The 17,500-nt window shown below is 33.6% G+C and overlaps 1 protein-coding gene across 1 annotated transcript in view; it reads left to right on the forward strand.

Annotated features, from left to right (window-relative positions):
- The window catches only part of LOC113828052 (sorting nexin-13), a gene marked incomplete in the record, with an annotated part of 106,571 nt that overhangs the window by 36,320 nt on the left and 52,751 nt on the right, over positions 1–17,500 (forward strand). Inside the window, 11 exon segments of the mRNA XM_070123675.1 lie at positions 3,473–3,645; positions 6,790–6,903; positions 7,070–7,202; positions 7,319–7,480; positions 8,960–9,150; positions 9,268–9,422; positions 9,936–10,050; positions 10,956–11,066; positions 11,981–12,113; positions 12,920–13,062; positions 13,377–13,595. Of these exon segments, the coding sequence (XP_069979776.1) occupies positions 3,473–3,645; positions 6,790–6,903; positions 7,070–7,202; positions 7,319–7,480; positions 8,960–9,150; positions 9,268–9,422; positions 9,936–10,050; positions 10,956–11,066; positions 11,981–12,113; positions 12,920–13,062; positions 13,377–13,595 (1,649 nt within the window).

Consider the following 17,500-nt stretch of genomic DNA (forward strand, 5'->3'; position numbering starts at 1 on the left):
GTGGGACTAGTAATTGACTCCTTGGAATGTAAGATCCAGGTGATATTGTAATGATACTGATTTAATGTAACATGAAGTCATATTATTTGATGCAGTATTGAGTATGATATGGTTAAGTGAAAGCCTGGGTAAGGACTGTAGTATAAACATGCAAAATCAAATTCAGAGGAATTATCTAAGACAGGATATCTTAGAGGTGGTGACTAGATAGCCTTTCACAAAAATAAGAACAAGAGGGCCACTGGCCTAGCCCACATCACACTTAAGATTGAGCAGTCAGAAAACTGGAAGCAGAGAAGCTTAATTTGGAAGCTTTAGTTGCATCAGCCAGCCAGTTCAGTGGCATGAATAATGGTTGTGAGATGGAGATGAGGGCAGAAAAGCTATGAATTTGGCTATACTTTTAAGTAGAGATTCTCAGATTTGACCCAAATAGTTTCTCAAGGTTGACATTAGTTACACTGCATGGGAAGAGCCTTCAACAGACCAGCACAGGTCCCACTATGTGACCTTGATGCTCATGGAGGATAAGGAGCATGAAAAAAAAGGAATTAGAAGTGTGTAAGAAATGATGAAAGAAAGAGCGTCACTAACTGCAACATTCAAAAGCCAGTAGCAAGTGTAAAAGAAAAACTGCTCACATATGGCAGATTGAATAACATTTTGAAGAGAGTAAAAGTAAGAACTTTGTGTAATGACCTCTTAGGAGAGGTATCCTGCTCACCAGACAATGTATATCCAGAATTATAGAAGACATAATGCAGATAATCTAGTTATTGCTACTAAGTGAACAAATATAATCAGAGGGTAGAGTGAACACAGGTGGAAAAGGCATGACTGAAGCTGGATGAAAACCGTGGGAGAAATAGAGCTTATCCTTGATTCCATAATGAAATATTACATTTCATCCAGCCTGACTGGTACTATTGGAGATTGTAAGCATGAAATGGACCTATTCCAAACCACCATACTAGACAGAAAGCCTGTATCCATTTAGGTGTTGGTCTAGGATTCAAAGATCACTCTGGGGTTTCCTAAACTTTTTCCTTTAATTGTCATCCAGCACCCACTTCATGAACCCTATGCCACTGGGAAATTGTGATGATCACTGTGGTATTTTGTGAAATGTATCTACACATAGATGGCTCTAAAAATCAAGGAAAAGGGTAAACAGTGAGATCCGTTTAACTATTGATTTACTCATTGGCGATGAACCATTTGTAGAACCAACAATGTGTAACTGCAGTTAATAAACTAAGCACACTGTGGCCATGTCATGTCCATACATCCCATCCCTGGTGGCAATGGGTTAACCATGAAGGTAGATGAGACAATGTATCTGTCCACTGATTTCTTGTCTTCACCAGGTGAGAAACAGAGATGCACAGTGGGAATTTTTTATTTTTTTGGAGGGAATGGATAGTCAACACTTTTCTAGGAGAATATATATCAATACATTTTGAGAAGAATGCTCTCAACTGAGAGCCTAGAAGATTTGAGAAGTACTCAGATGTTGATATGATGCCATCTCTTCAACCATCTCCCTACTTCCTCTAAAAACTGATACCCCTAACCCAAGTCAGATGCAGGTGCTTTAATCCACTTACGATGGGTGTCACACATATGTGACACCTAGAAAAATAAACATTGCTGGGCATCCCGCTGGTGTGCCACTGGAGCAGAACTCACACATTGGGCAGATTCCAGGCCAGCCCCACTCACCAATTTTGAAGCTGCCCGGAAACCATTATTTTCGGCTTCAAAATATACTATCACTAGTGGGTTAAGGATCATTCAAGGACTGTTGGAAACCTAAGGGCACTACTGAGACATCAGATAACACTGCCCTGTGCCACAGAAATAGAATTACTGAAGCCACCATTAAAGCTCCATCATGTGTTCACAGCCCAGTAAGGGGACCACACAACCACCCAACTAAAGCTAATAGAGTCAAAGCCATCAGAATGGAATGACCTCCACTATATGATTAAGAGACTCAAGAAGGTACATTCTTTGGGAAAAAGTGGAAGATACCAGAGAGCCTGGAACCCCTTCTAGAAGCCATGGAAACTGTGCCCTTCCATTCTTTCCAAAGACACAAAGGAGAAGATTGAAAAGCAGATGAGCAACAGAGTGAGATGGGGATACTGTGCAGCAAAACCAGCAAAGTAATAACACAAGTTAGGAGAGATGTTAGACTCGAGACATGAAAGGTCTTAGCTTATCAGTCATTCCCCAGCCTTAATATAATGAGGCCTCTAGCAGTAACTTCTTTTTCTCTCTAAATGGTCTAGTGTGTGCATTCTTCTCCATGCTGATAACTCCAGGTTTAACTTTCTAATTATTCCTACTTTATAGAAAAAATATGTATACAATGGGCAGTGTACAGTTAAGAATCTTAGATTTAAATTTATATTTCAACATATATGTAACTTTTGTGTATGATGACTGCTGCAGTGAATAAAGCATCAATTTATGTTGCATAAAATCAGTGTCGGTGGAATGAGAACTGTTTCTTGCAAAAAAAATATATATACTAATCATTTTTCTAAATGATATTTTCAGAATCTAATGATTTTTTTTTTTTTTTTTTTTTTTTTTTTTTTTTTTTTTTTTTTTATATACATTAGCTTTGCCTGGCACATGTTTCCCAAAATTTTGTACAGAATTTTGCATATTATTCATATTCTTAGTTTGAAAGACCTATTATTCTACTTATTTTATTACTTATCATTCTTTTCATTTGATAATCAAAGAAAACAGGTTTAATACAGTGTTAAAGTTATCCATTAAGAAAAAAAAAAATAATTGGTGAGTGATTTAATAATTAATTCTTTTATTTTTACAACAATCTATTTGAGTAAACAAAAGGTCTTTATTTGCCAGATGTCTCCAGCAGTGTCGTTTTAATTATTTTTTCTTCATTTCTAGGAACAAAGAATTAGGTAGTACAGTGCACGTTCTTCATACTATTTACATATACATCTATCACATGATTGGATTTGGTTAGCTCACAGGCATAGGTAAAGCTTATCCAATAGCAACCTGTAAAGAAAAACTCTGGTTTACCATCCCTTAGAATATGATCTATTTTTTAGCATAGACTAACAGATACATGTTACATTGCAGCAATAACCAAATCTGTTATTCATCCAGTACACAGATCTTAAATACTTTTTATGCTTTATAGTTTTATGAAGTTTGATTATTGCCCAGATCATATATGTTGACAATTGCAGTTAGTGTCATAACAGTGCAGTTCACTCATTGTTGTAACTTGAGCAGTTTGAAAGGATAACATTTTAGAGTTTGAAGATTTACTAGGAGAATCTGAATAGTTCAGTTGCAAATTTTAGGTTTAATGAATTTTGGTAAATAATGCCTAAAGATACAATCATAACATTTAATTGATTGATTCTGATTCTTTTGACAGTTTTTGCAATTTTATGCATTTTCTCTCTTACCTTTACAGACTATCTAAGTGACCTAGCGGAAATAATTTTGTACTACATCTTACCACCTGAGGATTTCTCAAATGCTCCATTGTTGGCCGCGGTGGTGGAGATTTTGGTTTCCTCTGTCATACTCCCTGTTGTGACTCTTGTCTCTGACCCAGACTACATTAATCAGCTTATCATATGGGCTGTAAGTTGATCACATTATTTTCATAGATATTTCTGTAGTGCATGAAATTCTCAGGAGTATTTTATAGTCGAAGGGAATGCTGTTCTCCATTTGCAGTATATGAACAAGGAAGACTTTATTTGTATGGGATTAGCTTTAAGCTTTCATGTTTTGCTATATTTGTTATTATAAAGTTCTTAACCCATTGCACAAGGAATGTGTGATATCTATTGTTGATTTGTTATGTGAAATGCATTTATACACAGATGGTTTCAAAAGTGCTCTACTACCAAGAGATCAGTTAGTAGACCTACATGACCTAACCTAACCTCATTTCTCTCTTCCTAGAGTTTTCAGTTTCCCCCTTTGCAATTAACCCATTCATGACAGTTTCCTTGGAGTGCCATACACTCTTTTTTCCTGTAATGATAGCTTCACCCTGACAGATGTGCAGCTTATAAGCCAGGCGCATACAAACACTCGTGTGTGATGACAAAGACTCCACGCTTCCCCTTTGCAATGTTTTCTCTTTTTCTGCATAAGCATTTTTAGTTGTTGTTTTTCCATTTTCCTCTATCTATATATGTATTTGATTTGCTTTATCCAGATGGTAATGGACTATTATCTTTGCACAGACTCCATATCAACTGTGTAGGTAGTTATTTCAATTTTCTGTAATACATTGTGTATTTTCGTTCATGGTGGATAGGAATAGGATCCTGAGCATTGAAATATCCCCTCTGGAGCTGACCCTCTTCCATTCATGGTTTACAGACACTATATTCTACACTTGTTTATTGATGGAAATGATACAAAAACCCCTTCCTAAATGCCAAATAAGTGTAAGCACCCTCCAAGTGCTTTGTGCACTCATGTCAAGTCATTCCCGTCACCCCCACCTTAAACCAAAATGTTCATGACAGCAAGTTTGTGTCACCCTAGCCAAAAGCAAAATTTTCCTTTGATAGTATGTTCATATCACCAACCCTTCAAGCCAGATTTTTTCATGATGTGATGATCACTTCATTCAGATCATAAGAGTTAATTTTATTGACAATACTAGTAGCAATATAGAATATAAATTGATATGTGTGAAAATCAAGACCACATTAAAGGAGTGAGCTGGGTAAGATTAGTAATTAACTCATTGATGTCTAAGGCCCATATTTTTAAAACCTTTCACCCATGCTGGCAATCACCTGGTGATGGTGCACCAGGCCATCATCTGAGTGAGGGAGGTTTTACTTTAAAACCCAATATTTGCCAAGGTGGGCGATCTTGTATTTCTGCTAAATCTGGCACTTAAGTGACTGAAAAAATAAAGTAAACGCAAATTTGTTTACGTCTGCAGTGCACAGCATCACCATGACAACCAGCACAGAAGTTTGTAGGTCCTCTCCTATATCCATTTTGGATAAAAAAAAGTCCTTCAGGACCTCATAAAGGACTATATAGAGGATGTGTATATTCCTAACCTAATCCTACCTTACCTTATCTTACCTAACATAACCTAAACTTAATTATTAACCTCGGGAGAAGACAAAAATGTTATCTCTGTAATAGTCTCACTTTATACTATAACAATGGAGTTAAAAATTATCTTTATACTATAACAAAGTTAACTTTATACTTTATACCATAACAAAGTTTATGCTTTATACTATAGTATATCAACTTTATACTTTTATACAAAAATTAACTTGATGCTTTAACAAAGGAGTTAAAAATTAACCATTTTACTATACCTAATTAATATAAGATATTGAACTGTAGGCCTACAAGGGTATCATTAGACACGCCTCATTGCAGAGTGGTAGAGCATTACAGCTATGTTTCTATAGTCCATAGTAAACATGCCATCATCAAAACACTTTTGGTAACATTTGTGAAAAGAACATTATCCCTACAACCAAAATAACAACAACTTAGATCAAAATAATTCATCTTGGGGGCGGTAGGAATACTGCTGTCTTGTTATCAACTGGAAGATTAATGGTCTTGAAAAAGCTACAGATATATGTTATTTCATAATTAATTGTAATTTTTAAAGATTTTAAAATTACTATGTGATTCCTATATCATATTATACACAAATATGTTACTGATTTGTAATTTGAAAGCAAGAAAATGCTATTCACTCATGGGAAAGGGAGGGCTCTCGCGACTTAGCTTCGCCAGGCTGTTCCAATACGACTGAACGACAGCCCTGGTGTAAGATCACCTGTGAGGAGTTAAGAAGAAACGTATTCAATCGAATTCAATTTTATTTTGCAATAAAGGTAGACATTACATAGCTATGATAAATATGTAAAAGTTTCAACATAATTATGCAAAATAAACAATATTATCAATTTATGTATTTGTTTGTCATTATGAAACATTTTACTTTTACATTACACAAATCACAAAATTACACAAATGGAGAAAGCTTGCCATGCTTTTAATGGTATGAAATTCCCGATTGCCTGGCGAAATCAAATGCCACCCCTGGCGAAAAGTTTTAAAAACACGGGCCTAAGCCATCTGTGTGTAAAAATGATTGATAAACTAAACTCACAGTGGATGTGGGATGTACACACATATTATCATCAATGTGACCAGGTTGATTATATCTAAAAAAATATATATATATATATTTTGCATTTTCTTTAAAGGTACAAGCTGCCAAAAAATGCTTGAATCAAAATTTGAACAGCAATGAATATGAAAATTAGACATGGTTTAAGAAAGCATTCCCTTTGATTCTGTTATGGTTACAACTTATGTTTCTAGTATTTTCATGCATGGTAATATATTGTAAATCAAGGAGTTTCCCTATATGTAGTTATTAGCCTTTTGGCTAGCAAGGTCAGATGCAATTTTCATGAGTTCATTTACTGAAAACAGTTAATGTCTTGAATCTGATAATGGCAGTTTGGCAGTAACCCAGTTTCCCTCATTTAAATACCACGATAAGGTAGGATTGGGACAATGATGATGGATATTTGAGGGGAGGGGGCACACACTACTTATGAAAAGATCAACAAGAGTTAGTCCCTTCATTCATTCATTCTTGATGAAGTTAGTATTTGTACATGTATGTGCATGTTATGAAGTAAAGAAAAAAAAAGTCTGATATGGTGTATTATGATGCACCCCTTTAATATTTGCTTCTCTCTGTTTCAGTGTACAGATATTCCAATTACAAGTGAGTTGTTTGTGAATGTCATAAAATCAACAAATAATATTGAAGAATTAGATGCAGTGAGAATGCTTGTTACAAAAGAAATGGCAAATCTGGTGAGTATTACCAAGTATTTTAGTAATACTTAGGAATTTTATGATGATCAAAAATGTGACCAGTGGCATGGCTGTATTTCTGTTATGTCATCCTGGCTTTATCTGCATAGACCTTTCAGTTTCATAAAATGAAAAGAGTAGAATGATAATGATAACTCTTTTATAGAGATCAAGAGACTCAGGTGGACGTGATGAAGGTAACGAAGTCAAGCAGCAGCTAAGTAGTCTGGATTTCATTCGCCGTGTCATAGATAACCGCATTAACAGAATAGACAAAGGCACAGAAACTGATTCTATGGGTAAGTTTCAGCTTTGGCACCTTTGATATCCCAGTGATCAAATTGCTCATATTGATAAAGTTCCAAAGGACCCTAGAGTAGAATTAAAAATTAATTATTTGTATTTTTCTGCACAGGTTTACCAGTGAGCCTAGACTACAGGCAACTGGCTCGAGGAAAGCTATTCCAGCTGCCCCTGGAAGCCATCCTGAAAAATAGTCTCACACTGGATCACTTTCTCAACTACATGGCTTCAGTTAACTCTCAACATTACATTAATCTTTATCTCAATGTTGAGTGTAAGTTATGAATTAGCACAGTTATTTCAGTGTTATGATATTCATATTGTATGATTATATGTTACACTTCTCACATAGTTTTTCTGTATTGAAGTAATATTAGGAAAAGTAGGTACCTTAGAGCTACAATAACTACTCATATAAAACTGCTAGTCAAATGCTATTGATTTGATTTCTAGAATCCCCTGGTTTGTATGCATAATTTTTTTTCTTCCTCTTCCTTTTTTTTTTCTTTCTTTTTTTTCTTTAACCCCTTGGATGACATGACTCATGTTTTAAAAAAAAAATGACAAGGACTTGGTGATGGTAACATGCCATCATGCAAAAATATGAATTAAGGCTGATATGATAGGCTGATATGAGTGCACAAAGCTCTTGGAGGAGGATTAGACTCACTGGGCATTTAGGAAGGGGTTCTGGCATTATTTCTATCAGTAAACATGTGTGGAATGTACCATCCATGAGTCATAACTGGAAGAGCACTGGCTCTAGGGAGGACACTGTTTCCACCACTGCCCACCATGACCAGCATTACAGGGTGTATTATAGGTAATTTAATAATATGAAAATGTAAAAATAATGACAGATAACAAAATGTTACACATTTTTACTGTTATTGCACAGACTTAAAGACTATCTAGAGAGATGATATGGGATCTGTGCAAGGAAAACGGTCCATTTCCATAATAGTGCTGCGTATTAAATGTTAAATAAAGACTTAGGAAAATGGCAAAAAAGCAAAAAATGCTTATGCAGAAAAATAGATACTAACATAACAAAGAGAAGGCAAGGAGCATTGACACTGCACACTAGTGGTTATTTGAGCTGGTCCTACAAGCCACACACACCCAGGAGAGTCACCACTCAAGTAAGCCTAATGCCCAGATTTTGAGCCACATAAGGGAAGTGAGGCACTCGGATTTCGTGGGTTAAGTATTAGAGTGTTATCTAAAGGTACTTATTTTTAAGGAGACCTATTTTACAAAAACTAAAATTACTAAACCCATTGCCACCAGGGATGGCATGTAGATACATGCCATAGTCACTCTGGGTTTAGTTTATTAATTTAGATTTTGCTATGATGGCCTTACTAGTCACTAACAACTCAATTACCTGACGTATCTATCTCATCCGTTTATCCTTTTCATTAATTTTGGTGGATTTTTTTTTCTTTCTTTCTTTCTTTTGCTATTAGTATTGCTAATAACAGTATGATTATCATAATGTCAATTATGATGACAGCATTGACAGTAATAACATTAGAAACAAAAACTTTTCTCAAAAAAAAAAGAAAGGGGATATCAGGTGTCATATAGTCCTGCTAATTGACTTTTGGATGGCTGAGCTCTTACAAAGCCATCTCTGTTTAAACACTTTACAAAATATAACTACAGTACACATTACATGTTCCCATCAGCAATTGGTTATGATGTGAGATCCCTTCACATACACTTCAGTATCATACTTTGATCATAACAGGTTGGCGAGCAACAGTTGGTGAGAGGCTTTGCTCACTGGAGTTAGAAAGGTTACAACATCTGGAAGAATCTGAAGCACAGGGTTCAGGAATGACAATGCCAGATCTCTGTCATGATCATTTTTCTGCTCATGACTTGTCTTCTCACAAAGAAGAGGCTGAAATTATATATGAACAATATTTGTCTGAAAAGGTAGGTTTTCATTTTCCTGTAATCAGTGGTATTTTGTGCATATAGATATTATTGATTAGACATGTATTGGTGACATGAGAATTGATGTATAGCCTTTATTTCATTTTGCGGGCTTAGGCTAGTCCAAGAGTACAAATGGATGATAGCATTGTCAAGAGATTGATCCTAAGAATGCGTTCAGAGAAAGTATCAGAATCCTGGTTTGATGAGGTTCAAGCAGCCCTGTTCACAATCCTGCAGGATACAGAATTATTTCTACCAGCATTTAGGAGGTAAGGATAAGATAATCTGCGTTGACATGGTGATTATGAGTATGGTAAAGTTTTATTGGTATTTTGTATTATTTGGAACTAGTAATTAAATTGTAATGATTTAACTATTATTGTCATGATAAACACTTTTAATATACTAAAATTGCTGCTGGTTTCATAATGATTATATTTATGAGCTTTAGTTGAACTTTTACATTTGTTTATAAGTTATATAGTGAATAAAACTAGAAACATCTGGTTTTACTCTATTGGCAAATTCATAATAAATGAGCTGTAATGTAATTTCTTCTGTCCTGTGTTATTTAGGTTCATATTCTAATTTTTGATTTATGTTTGTCTTGAGATCAGTAATATCTTATTTTTTAGTACTCCCATGTTACAGGTTAATTATGAAAATTTTAATAGTAAATGACTATATAGTAGTACTTGTCTATTTGTCTTTCATTTTTCTTTTGTTTTTGTCATCTAATTGTATCATTCTAAACATAAATATGCTGTTTATTCTTTATTCAGATCTGTGTGGTACATTCGCCTATTAGCAGAATTAGACTTATTAAAGGATGTGTCAAGGTCAGATGAAGAGGACTCTCAATCTTTAGATGATATTAGTTACACCTCCTTGGATCAGGTGAGTTGTTGGCCCAGGCCAGTGCCCTCTTTTTCTTTTCTTTTCTGTCTTCACAAGGAGGATTTGGCTTACAGAGAGAACTGTGACAAATATCAAAGTACAAAATCATAATTCATAGTTTAAAAATGTATATAATTTGGATTCGTAACTACCCGTAATGGAGTCATGCACTCTATATTGAGAGTGGATTAACAAGGAGAAAATTGAAGGAAAATCAAATGGTAGATTGGTAGAGAAACTTATCAGGACTTTTCAGATCCTCTTGTAGAAAATCATAGAGGCTTTTTTTTTAATTATATGTGTGTTATGTATATATACATATATATATATATATATATATATATATATATATATATATATATATATATATATATATATATATATATACATACATATATATACATGTATATACATGTATATACATATATATACATATATATATATATATATATATATATATATATATATATATATATATATATATATATATATATATATATACAAATATATATATACATATATATACATATATTTACATATATATACATATATATATACATATATACATATATATATATACATATATATATACATATATATACATATATATAAATATACAAACATATATATATATATATATATATATATATATATTATATATATATATGTATAATATATATATACATATATATATATAGATATATAAAATATATATGTATATATATATATATATATATATATATATATATATATATATATATATATATATATATATATAAAATATATACATATATATATACATATATATATACATATATATACATACATATATATATATATATATATATATATATATATATATATATATATATATATTGTAAAAACACTTTTTTCAATTTCTTCAGGGTGATGAAGTTGATGGACCAAATCAAGGAGTAGTGATATCTGCTGTGTCAGGAGATGCCTCTTCAGCTTCATCTAGTCATTCTACACATTCCAATGATAACCATCTGAAGGTTAGATTGTTTTCTTGGCTCTGCTGTATGTTTATAATGGAACTAGTTTATTTTAATTTAGTCTCTATGAAAATATTCTTTGAGAATGATAAGTTGTCTTACATGGCATTATGTGAATGATTTATTTTTCAAATTCATTGGCATTAGTAGACTTTAAAGAGGAATACTGACTTTTGGAATTAAGATAATTACTTAATTCAGAATTGTAACCATTAACTTTTGAACATTACAAGCTGCATTTTTTGCCATTATGCAATATGCAATATACCAAGATATGTTTTATTTGGATATTTCTGGAGTTTTCTCTTTTTAGATTAGTATTAGAGAATGACTGCATAATATTAAAAGAACTAGATTAGAGTTACATTATGTTTGTATTCTCTCTTTTCATTGTTTACAATGAAGTCTGTTTTGAAATAAAACAAATGTAAACTTTAGAAATATGCAAGTGAACTAAATGCCAAGGACTTATTCAGAATTGCACATAAAATGTTACTTGAAGGCCAACCCAATGCACTCCGATAATACTTGCACTTGAGAGGGGAATAACCTGTCATAGTGGATACCCACATCTTGCCATGGCATGATAAGTAATTAATTTCAATCTTTCATATCTTTTCAGCGGGGATAAAGATAAAAAAAAATAATATTTTAGAAATAAATGAATTGACAAAAAGTCAAAGACTTATTTAAGTATCATCATATTTTCTTAACATCAGGCACTGTTCTTGAAGAGTGTTGATAGGAAGATGAGTCATTTGTATATGTTATGTAGTTACTTTGGTGAAAGATGTGGGACAGAGTAATAAAAAGAATTAAGTTGATTTCTGCTTTTCTCAAGAGAAATGTTTTACCTTATTAAAGTCATGCTAAGATAGATATTAAAGGCCATTTTTATGTTTGTTTTTTACCAGAGTGTATCAAGAGGATCATCTCGGGCCCAGTCACCTCAACCAGGGGGATCACTTCACCCTTCTCCCTGCCACACACGTTCTCCTAGTCTGACAGCCAAACCATATACTCTTAATGCTAAAATAATTGATACTGGTGAGTTGATATTACAGCATATGCATTAGCATTTTGACAGTCTGATTTTCCTGCCTTGCTCCAGTCTGTCTCTGACATAACAGATGATCAGTTCTGGTATAGTTCTGTGCATTGTCAGTTCGTTCTCTTAATCTGCTTTCTAATCAGATAAAGCAGTGGTGTTCAACTGTTCTCAGTGGTAATGAGAATATTGTATTCTTTAGTTGGATCTGATTATCTCTATGGTTGGAATAAATATATTTTTATTTCATTACTTTTTATGTAGTATATGGAAGATATGCATTGGTACAGTTTTTAAAAGATATAGGCATGCAGATGATAGGAATGAAATAAGAGAAACAAATGAAAGGTTGAGTGTAAAGAAAAGAAATTCTTATATTTTGTAAAGATAACAGTGGCTGCTAGGCAGTCTAGAACAAGCTGTCAAATTTATTTGCTCCAGCAAGCCAGATATGATATGAATACAATATATGTAGGTTAAGTGACATATTTAGCATAAGAGATTAAAGGATTTTTAATATTGTATTGAATTCATTAAAGATTGCCATATTTAAAAGACAAAAGGCCATTTCATTCAGTCAAATAACTGAATTGGTTAAATCTTGTAAAACTGCAGGATGCATACATTCTGTGAGCATCATATTTGACACACATTTTCTTGAATGTCAAACTGTCAAGAGAGAAGAACTCCAAAGAATTGGCAAAGTCTACTTCCATCACTTATTAAAGCATGCATGCATGAGAATTATTCAAGTGATTTGTAAAGTATGCTACATACCTAACACATTTTACTTTTATATATGCAGAGATTGTCCGAGAAGGTAGCAAGTCACATGCCATTTACATTGTATGTGTAATGAGAAAAGATGCATCTGGACAAGAAGAACTTTGGCATGTTTTTAGACGGTATTCCGAGTTTCATGACTTCCACTTGTCAATTACTTCCAAAGTAAGTAACTTTTGAATGGCAATTTTGATATTTTAGTTATTTTTTTATTAATTTTCATCAGGTTTGTTAATACGTACAGTGTGATGACTAATTAATATAGATAAAGGGCAAAGCGACTCAGGAGACAAAATACAATGTTTAGATTGACTTCAAATAAATATATACATTTACAAGTTTATTACACTTCTTGTTGAGAGTCATTTTTATATAATCAACCAAAAAGGATTTTGACATGTGGTATATTTTCAAAGCCCATACATTTTGTTAATAGATAAGGCATTTTTAATATGAATTTCTTCTCCTTACAATTACAGTTCATGGACTTATCGTCGGTTTCTTTTCCAAGCAAAAGAATGTTGAATAACTTGGCTGCTTGGTTCTTAGAGAAAAGAAAGTCAGAGTTAGATGAGTGGCTTCAGACCATCCTGGCTCCACCCACTCTTCAGTCCCACCCTGGTCTACAGGAAATCATTCAGCGCTTTCTCGACCAGACTACATACTCAACCTCACCCCTTCCAAATATTGCAAAAAGGGTTTGTGATATGTACTCCTTTCAGTGGACATCAATTGAAGTGATTGTTTTAGATAAGGAATAGGTATTCAGCACTGTATAAGACCTCTAGTAGTTTGAGAAACATCTTTCATGTACATGTTTTGAAATTTCATTATCAGGTATTGCATTCTGCAATTTTTGATGTACATTGTCTTTTGTCCTATAAGAGTTTAATCTTTTGTTTGTATTAGTCATGAAGGTCGACATATATGAATTTATTTATGTAGAAATTGATTTTGTTTTATTTGTCACAGTTTGGGATTTGTGTGGGGTCAGATTTTCTCCTGGTCAGAACTGCATCAAACTTGTATCTAGATAATGTTAAAACTTATGATGTATTGATGTGTAATATGCAATAAGCTGCTGAATATATATATAGTCAATTATCAAGTACTTGATGGAATAGCTGTTACGGTTTTTACATCATTCTGTTCCTTACTACTTTCTGCTTCCTCTTTTCTGTTCAGAAGAATTTCATATTTTGTTCTAAGAGAAAAGGTTTAATTTTGTACACCTGATTTTTCGCAATAAATCTACTGATCTTGCATCTGTTAGTGTTGATAGCTTGAGATTAACAAATATCTTATCAAAATCGAATGTTATTGCAGTGATCTACAAAACTCTTTGGGGAATCTGCTTAATATTGACACTTTCACTCTTTTGGTGAGAGAGAGTATCTTGAATTCTTCTTTTATTACTTGTAACAGACGAAACCAGATAAAAACTTTTTTCAATTTTGAAGAAATGGAGAAATATGGATGGCAACATCAGTACAAAACAACCTAGTTATAAAGTCTGGGGGGGGGGGGGGATAATTTTCAAGGAGGATCATATGATCGTAAACACATGCACATAAAGTTTTTAAAAGTATTTGTGAATTTATGGTATTCCCAACCTATGGTAACATCTAAACGTAATTTTTTTTATCGGGAACGCACAAAACATATGCAATAGCATTTTCAACTCTTGACGAAGACTGCGCATACAAACAAGTACAAAATTCCATATAATTTTTATTTCAGAGTAGGTATTACTGTGTACTATCTTCAATATGAAGTAATCAGTATCTCATATATCCGAAGTTCAAAAATCCGACTTTTAGGTACCCTTCATATTGAATTGCCCTTTATAGCGCTAATGACCAATTTCAAATCAAATCAAATTTACCGATGTTGTGATGTACTGACTGTTGAGCGAAGTCTAATGGAAATATTTCAATCCTTACTTATACGGCTATTTTCAAACATTAATACTTCGTACTCGGTATATGTACATATCACTTTCTAAGCTACAACATATTACCAGGGAGTCTCAATGGAAGCATATTTCACTTTTAAAAGGACACAAAACATGCATTTTTTTTAGATATATTTCACAAAATATTTTGTCATAAATCACGGTGATATCATTTTCTGATATAGGTATAAAAGTCTTCCTTGAACATTCACAAATTCAAATATATGTGCAGTGTCATAATGAAATGCCGTATGCACGATTGCAACAAGTAAAAGTCCACATAGGTGTACCTGGGCGCTCATTAGTAACATACCTCCCCAGGTTTTAGTGGGTCTCGCGTCGGCTGCAAGCGAACTACCCACAGGAGGCCTTTAATACTCATTTAGTAGTTTCCGCATTCCATATATCTATACTATACACTGGCTAACTCAATTTGACCCCCCCCCCCCATATGCAACGATTCCCTTAAGATTAAGCCTTTTTATCAATATTAGTATGTTACTTTTCCTATTTAGACTGGAATTTATTAAATAGCAAAGGACAATTTTAACCCATTGGATCCATACGCTTCACAACCATCATATGGCCCAAGATATTAGGATTTAGGCTTATGCGTGTGGCACAAATTAAACACTCATGTGTAGTGACAAGACTCCATTCTTATTGCATTTTCTCTTTTTCTGCATAAGCACTTTCAGCCTTTTTTGTCATTCTCCAATGTCTATATTCTTCATTTGACTTGCTTTATCCAGATGGTAATAGACTGTTTGCCTTGCACAGCCTCCATATCATCTCTATAGGTAGTCTATAACTAATGGCAATAATGATAACAATAAGTAACATTTTGTTATTTGTGTCAATTTTCTGTAATACAACCTGCTCCACCAGTTATGGCAGGCAGGAATAAGATCCTAAGCATGTAAATAGTGTCCTCCCAGGAGCTAGCATTCTTCCAGTCATGACTTATGGACGCTACATTACATGCTCGTTTACTGATAGAAATAGTGCAAAACCTCATACCTAAATGCCAGATGAGTCTAATCATCCTCCAAAAGCTTTGTGCACTCATTGCAAGTGTTCCCCATCTCCCAGGCCTTCATTAGGCCTACCAAACCTTACCTGGCTGACCTTTTGAATTTTTCAGGATAACCAGTTTTATTTCTATAGCATTGTTGTTTTCTATTATTATTATTATTATCATTGTTGTTATTATTTTTATTGTTGTTGTTGTTATTATTATTATTATCATCATTATCATAATCATTATTATTATCATAATTATTTGTAATTATTGATTATATTTATGATAGAGAAAGTCAGGTAATTGACTCCTTGTCGACTCCATGCTTGTGTATATGTTAAAGTGTGATAAAACTCTAGTAGATACATTATTTATACATGTACACCAGTCATCAAAAGGCTAAGAATATTTGTGAATTGTAATTTTATTAATCTCTTCAATCTGGATGATGTGAGCATCACGTCATGAAAAAATTTGGATTAAGGGCAGGTGATGTGAACATGCCATCAATGTAAAATATGGCTGCTGGCAGGATGATGCAAATTTGTCGTCAATAGCGTTTCAGCTGAAGGCCAGGGGTGAAGGAAAGACTCACCATGTGTGTACAAACCTCTTGGAGGATGATTAGAGTTATCTGGTGTTTAGAAAGGGGCATTTCCATTATCACATATACAAGTGTGTGGATTTTAGTTTCCGTGAGCCATGCTTGGAAGAGTGTCAGCCTTAGGGAGGACACCATTTTCAAGCTCAGCATCATATGCCTGGCAACCATGACAGGATAATACCTGGATAAAAATAGAATACCAGGATAAAAATAGAAAATTATGCGAATAGCATAATGTTTAATAGTTTCTTGCACTGAGTTATGGACTACCCTGAGAGATATGGAGTCTGCAAGAAAAACAGTCTATTACCATCTTGATAAAGCAGATCAAATGACAAATATGGACTTGGGAAAATGTCAAAGAAAACAAGAGAAAATAACATTGCAAAGCGGAGTCACAGAGTCTTGTTACCACACATGACTGTTTGCTTTTTCCCAGCCTACACACCATGCCTCCAGCAGAGTGCCTGCTGACATAAACCAGATGCCAGTATTTTGGTCCATGTCATTGCTGTGAAGCAACTGGATCCAAGACATAAAGTACACCTAGGATGGGTTTCCATTTGTTTGCTTGAGGAATAGAAAATCAAAGATGAAGTAGGGTTGGGGATAGATAGCGTCAGGAGGATCAGGTAAGATTCCTGTACTAAGGATATAAATGCAATTCTTATTGATAAAGATAGTTCAAGAAGATTACTCAGGCCATAAACAGAATATTGTAGTTATGCAATTGAAGAAGCAAATGCCATAAAGTCTTGTATAGAAAAACTTATCTCTTTCAGAGTGGAAAGAAAATTTTTTTGATGATTTTTTCTGATTTGTAGAATGTGCAAGATTTTTTCTTTTTGTACATAAAATTGTATATATATGTATATATATGTGGCCATATGTGTGTGTATATATGTGGTCATATAGGAAATGTATGTATTTTTGTTTGTTTGCCTTTGTGTGTGTGTGTGTGTGTGTGTGTGTGTGTGTGTGTGTGTGTGTGTGTGTGTGTGTGTGTGTGTGTGCAGGTTTGCTG

This window comes from Penaeus vannamei, chromosome 7 (genome assembly GCF_042767895.1).
Source record: "Penaeus vannamei isolate JL-2024 chromosome 7, ASM4276789v1, whole genome shotgun sequence".
NCBI lineage: Eukaryota > Metazoa > Arthropoda > Malacostraca > Decapoda > Penaeidae > Penaeus > Penaeus vannamei.